The 4,216-nt window shown below is 56.2% G+C and overlaps 1 protein-coding gene across 1 annotated transcript in view; it reads left to right on the top strand.

Annotated features, from left to right (window-relative positions):
* Window positions 1-1,907, top strand: part of WTIP (Wilms tumor 1 interacting protein) — a 21,143-nt gene extending 19,236 nt beyond the window's left edge. Inside the window, exon 8 of the mRNA XM_008574711.1 lies at window positions 746-1,907. Coding sequence (XP_008572933.1) covers window positions 746-886 — 141 coding nt within the window. The 3' untranslated portion in view covers window positions 887-1,907. The remainder of the gene's footprint in view (window positions 1-745) is intronic.
* Window positions 1,908-4,216: the final 2,309 nt, after the last annotated feature.

The raw sequence follows: 4,216 nt of genomic DNA, 5'->3' as shown, positions 1-4,216 counted from the left end.
GTGGGGGTGGGGGTGGGGGGCGGGGGGCAGGTGTCTTTTGGGTAGCAAGTGTCCAAGCTGAGAGGCATTTTGGCCCTGGAAACTGCCATGGCAAAAATAGCCAGATAAGGGACATAAAGCCAGTCTCCTTTACTTGGTGTCCAATTCTCTTCCTGTTGTCTCCTAAGGCCACTTGGGTCGGGCGTTCTGCCCCCCACCCCCCTGCGGTGACCCCGTGGGGTGGAATCTGCTGGGCACTTCTCAGATGTCGCCTTCTTGGCCTCAGCAGCTTCCCGCACACTCATGGCTCCCTGCTTGACACGCTTTCTTCACTTAGCCTTAGGGCTGCCTGGCCTGGTCTTCCTCACTTTCATTTTCTTCTCAAGCCTCCTTGGCTCAGGCTCCTCTTCCTTCCTCATGTTGGAGCCTCCAAGGCTCAGCTGTTTGTCCTCTTCTTTCTAGTTATCGGCACTCCCTGGGAGGGGTAATCTGTTGTTTTCTTTTTAAAAACCATCACATTTTTACGCTGATGCCCACATATCCTGCCCAGATGCCAGACTTGTATCCAGCTCCTCCTCCCTAGGTTTCTCCTCTTGGATGTCTAAGAGGCACCTCCAATTTGGTGTGTTCAACACTGGGCTCCTGATCCTCCGGCTCACACAGTAAAAGCCACCGTCCTCAGATCTGCCCCCCCCCATGACGTCTGATGTGTCCCGATATGCGCCCCCTTGCTTACTCTGGGGCCGGGGGCTGTGTTCTTCCCTAGGACTGCGGGCTGCAGCTGAGCGGGGAGGATGGACGCCGCTGCTACCCCCTGGAGGGCCACCTGCTGTGTCGCCGCTGCCACCTGCGGCGCCTCCGGCCTGGCCCACTCCCCTCACCAGCCGTGCACGTCACCGAGCTCTGAGCAGGAGCCGAGCCTGGGGTGGGCCGGGTGGGCGTGGATGTGGGAGGAGGGTCGGGGAGGTGGCCCGGGTCAGCGTCAGGGTGGGCTCGGCTGCCGCTTCCACCCCACCTCCATCCCCCTCCTCGCACTTCCCACTGAGCTGCTGTCCTGTCCGCAGGGGCCGGACCCCCGCGTTGAAGCTATTTCTATTTATTCACCGCCTGTGCCTCCTCAAGCTTCCCTCCGGCCGTGCTGCCCCGCCCCGCCCCCCCATGCCGGCTTTCCGCTGGGGACCCCCTGCGCCCCGGCCGTGGGTAACCCAAGCGGAGAGGGCCTCCGGCCCCGCGGCGGGAGCTGCTTTCCCTTGTTCGCGAGGGGCCTGGGAGCCCCTCGAAGCACGGTCCCGGGGCAGGGTGTGGTCCAGAAGGTGGGGGTTGGCAGAGGGCACGCGCGTTTGTGTCATGCACCTTGCCCGCTGGTGGGTGGGAAGGGTGCCTTGTTTGAGTGGGGTCACAGGGACGGGTAAGGAATGACACCCTTGGGGGACGGGGCCTGCAAGGGCGCTGCCTCTGGCCCTTGCGGTCACTGTGGGATTTGGCCATGGGGACTCTGATGAGTGTTTTGAGCCACAGTTCCTGCCCTGTTCCCCGCTACCACGGCTCCCAATGCGGGGACTGCCCCTTCCCCACCGTTAGCGGGGTGGGTTGGGGGGAGCGTCTGCTCGAGCACAGTTCCAGCCGCGAGTCTCTGGCGGGAGGGACCAGGAGGGGCCGCCCTGGGACAGCACCCGTGTGCGCGCACTGTATCAGGCTCCACGACGAAAGGATACGATTTGACTTAAATTAAGTTTTTCCTTTGAGGATGTTTTCATTTTTCTTTAAAAGAATATAGTTTTCTTTTACGAACTTGGACCAAGGTTGTCATTTCTTAAGAAAATTCCAGCAAACTCACAAACGTTCATTTTGTATATCACGTAGTTAGGTTTCAGGTGGTAAGAACATTGTAGTTTAACTATTTTTGTATAAATTTCTCTAAAATCTCAGTGTGTGTCTGCCTTTCAGACTTCAGAATAGTGTGGAGTTTTGTGCGTCAGTGTCCTAAGAGCAGTGACCTCATGAAATACAGTTTGGGAGAATGCGGATGAGTTTTCTCTCTGAAAGACCCCTGAGCATGGGGGTTTGAAAGGCTTCTCAGGGATGAGCTGTGTTGGGTTTACGCCTGTGGGTGGCCCCTTGTCGTGAGAAACTGGCAGTGCTTTTCACGGGATACTTTGACTGGAGTCCACTGATTCCTGCGAGATTCTGAACTGCCTCTTGGCTGCTGCTCTTGCCCACCTCCCCCCACAACTAGACTCGAGGCCTATTTGCTGGTAGAACCATTAGTCAAAAACAACGATGGGGTGTCTGGGCATGCCCAAGGGGGTGCACAGGAGGGATGTGGCAGCCACCGGGGTCCTGCTGGGCTGAGGTCTGGAGCTGCGAGGCCCCCTGGTGGGCTGAGGGAGCAAGTATGTGGGGACTTTGGTGATGGTTAAACAGATACTTAAAACACAGTAATAAGTGCCGAGATGGGGAAAGTGTCTGAAGAAGGGGACTTTGGCTTGCTCAGGGTGGTTTCTTAGAGGACGACCAAGAACCGGTGGGGTCAGGAGAGTAAATTCCAGGAATGGGAGGCTCAGTTTCTGGGTCTGTCTGTGGAGCTGGGCTGCTTTGCTTTCTAACTAATTGATTGCAAAGCTTTCTTCTGATTACCCTCTTTTTTGCTTCCTATGTCAAACCTGCTTTGATCTTGGTTCTCCTTGTTGCGATCTCCGCTCTGTTTCTTTCTCTGTGTCTGTTGTGGAGGTAGTCCCTCCTCTTCCAGCCATGGCATCACCGTTGGGCTCCCTGCCTGCTCTGTCTTGGTGACCATGCTTCCCCCACCCAGATGGTCTGAGTCATCACAGGTTGGAGCCACTGCTTCCGGCCCACATGACATACTTCGGGGAGTGCATGACCCTGTGGGACAGTGGGCACACTTAGTCTTTCTCTCCGGGCTCCTGGGCCCCCTTTATTGCCTTCCGTCAGGACTGGAGACCATCACTATCCCTTATACCACAGAGCTTTTGCACAAGCAGTCCCCTCTGCTTGGAGCCACTCCCCCCCCTCCTCCCCAGTGCTTTTGCTCCTTGGCAGATCCCTCATATCTCAGCAACATGATGAAGTCAGGCTCCCAGTGGTTACTCTTCCTTGAATACTCAGAATCTTTGGCCCCTGCTCTCCAAGCTCATCTGCTTAAAGCAGCCTCTGCAGTCCATTTTCAGGGGTTACGTTGATCTGAGGGTTGTTGAGGCCGAGAAAGCAGTGTGAGAGCCAGACTCTGAGCCAGGGTGATGGCTCTCCAGCCCTGGGTGCAAAACCCACCTTCCCCCAGGGTGTCTCCCCTGATGTGGGCACCTCTGACACCCCCAGTGTGCCTTTGGTCACTGTTGTTCTTTCATGTATCAGAGTAGTTATTCTCTTAATGTCTGACTCTCCATGAGATGTCCAGGACAGGGTCTGTCTGGGCTGTTCGTTCTTGTCGCCACAGTGCTCGGCATGTAGTGGGTGCTACAGCCACAGCCAGACCCTGCCCTGGCCTTCAGCCTGACCTCCCCCGGACCTCCACCAATTGATTTACATGTTCAAGTCCAGCCTGAGTTTCCCAATGAAGGAGCCACAGGTGAGATATAATGGCCTGAAAATGGGGTTTAAACAAGTTCTATACCACATGTACAAGAAGCGTGTGCACCCCTGCGCATGCGGTGCACGTGCAAGCATGCCCTTGTGCTAGGACGGTCAGCACTCCGGCCCTGGGGCACAGGCCCTCTTGTGCTGGGGTCTGCTGCAGAGTGTGTGTGCGTGTTGGGGAGGAGGAGGGGGAGAGCTGAGAAAGATTGAGAAAGATGTTGTGTGAGAGATTGAGTATTTGAGAAAATGAATAGGTAGTATCATGAGGGAGGGATCGGGAGACTGGGAGAGAGACGTTTTATAAGAGAGACTGAGGGGGAGGACTGTGTCTGAGAGACTGGTGAGGAGAAAGATACTGAGAGGCAGGATGAGCGAGAGCAAGAAGGAGAGAGATTGAACTCTGAGTGAGGCCAACAGAGCCTGGAGTCCTTTTACCTCCTCTTCCTAAAAGGTGGGGTGCCCAGAGCCAGGTGATTTGGAAATTTGGATGGGCTCTCAGCCTCAGTGATCCCACAGATGGAAAAGGCTGTGGGGTGTGTGTGAGATGGCTGGGTTGAGGTGGTCAGCTCTTGGAGAGTCCTAGAGGTGGGTCTTGGGCATGGGGTCTGCCCTCATGGCCCCAGGCTGGGAGGGGGTGGTGCTG

This window comes from Galeopterus variegatus, unplaced genomic scaffold (genome assembly GCF_000696425.1).
Source record: "Galeopterus variegatus unplaced genomic scaffold, G_variegatus-3.0.2 Scaffold1089, whole genome shotgun sequence".
Lineage (NCBI taxonomy): Eukaryota > Metazoa > Chordata > Mammalia > Dermoptera > Cynocephalidae > Galeopterus > Galeopterus variegatus.
This window is presented reverse-complemented; position numbering and strand designations above follow the sequence as displayed.